Here is a 1029-nt window from a genome sequence, read left to right as displayed (position 1 = left end):
CCTTCTCCTTCGTACCCGGGACGGCGCTTCCTCCCTCGAGGGGCAGCCTGTGGTCCCTGTTCGTTCCGACCAAGAGGCACCTTTCCTCCCGGAGGAGGTACCGCAGGGCGAGGCACAGCTTCCCGTAGCTGAAGTGCTCGTCGTACCCGACCAGGACGGCGCGGACGGAGGGCTCGAGCGGGGCCCTGGCGCCGAAGAGCTCGGAGTCCGGGGCCGGGGAAGGGCCGCAGCCCGAGTGGCGCACTCCGGCGGACTCCAGCTCCTTGCTCAGGGCCGCGCCGCCCAAGACGTAAACCGAGGCGGCATCGGCTTCGCCGTCGAGGGCGCGGCGGAGGAAGCGGGCGGCGCAGAAGGCCGAGCCGAAGACCTGCCGGGGCTCCGCTGGAGGGAAGCCCAGGCGACGCAGCTTCTCGACGTAGGCCTCCCGCGTCCGCGAGGAGTTGTTCGTCACGTAGCAAAGGAGCCGGCGGCGATGGCTCCCGGAGCCGGACTCCAAGAGCCGAAGGGCCTCCGCCGCCCCGGGAACCGCCGCCTCGCCGCGCCACAAGACGCCGTCGCAGTCGAAGAGCAGCGCCTCCGCCGAAGAGAGCACCGACCGCGCCAAGGACGGATCCAGGCGCTGGCAGCGCTTCCCCGCCGGCGCCTCAGCAGACGCCGCCATCTTGGCCTCGGTTCTCCTCAAGGAATCCGACGACGCCGGTTGGCTGAGACGCCCCCGCGACCCCGCCCCCAGAGCCACGCCATTGGACGACAGCGCCTTCTCACAAGACGCCTCGGCTCAGTCTTAAGACTCTCTCCGCCATTGCGCACCAGGCTCCTCCCATTTCCCGTTCCCATTGGCTAAGCCCTTCCACCCGCGCGCTCATTGGCTGCCTTAGCCGACTAGCCCCGCCTACTCGTCCTCTTCCTCCTCCTCCTTCAGGTGAGCCGAGGTGAGAGGATTTCCAGGCCGTCTCTCATTGGCTGAGCTCCTGTGCCGACGTCACCGCCTTAGCTACGCCCACCCTCCACTCGTCGGCGTTGTTATGA

At 68.9% G+C, this 1029-nt stretch overlaps 1 protein-coding gene across 1 annotated transcript; it reads right to left on the bottom strand.

Annotated features, from left to right (window-relative positions):
• Positions 1 to 4: 4 nt before the first annotated feature.
• LOC121918578 (glycerol-3-phosphate phosphatase-like) lies at positions 5 to 825 on the bottom strand (the record flags this gene model as incomplete). Its single annotated transcript, XM_042444600.1, has 1 exon — positions 5 to 825. A coding segment is annotated over exon 1 (657 nt), but the record flags the coding sequence as incomplete, so codon positions are not given.
• Between the last annotated feature and the right edge of the window lie 204 nt (positions 826 to 1029).

The sequence above is a fragment of the Sceloporus undulatus genome, unplaced genomic scaffold (genome assembly GCF_019175285.1).
Source record: "Sceloporus undulatus isolate JIND9_A2432 ecotype Alabama unplaced genomic scaffold, SceUnd_v1.1 scaffold_17832, whole genome shotgun sequence".
In the NCBI taxonomy this organism is placed as follows: domain Eukaryota; kingdom Metazoa; phylum Chordata; class Lepidosauria; order Squamata; family Phrynosomatidae; genus Sceloporus; species Sceloporus undulatus.
This window is presented reverse-complemented; position numbering and strand designations above follow the sequence as displayed.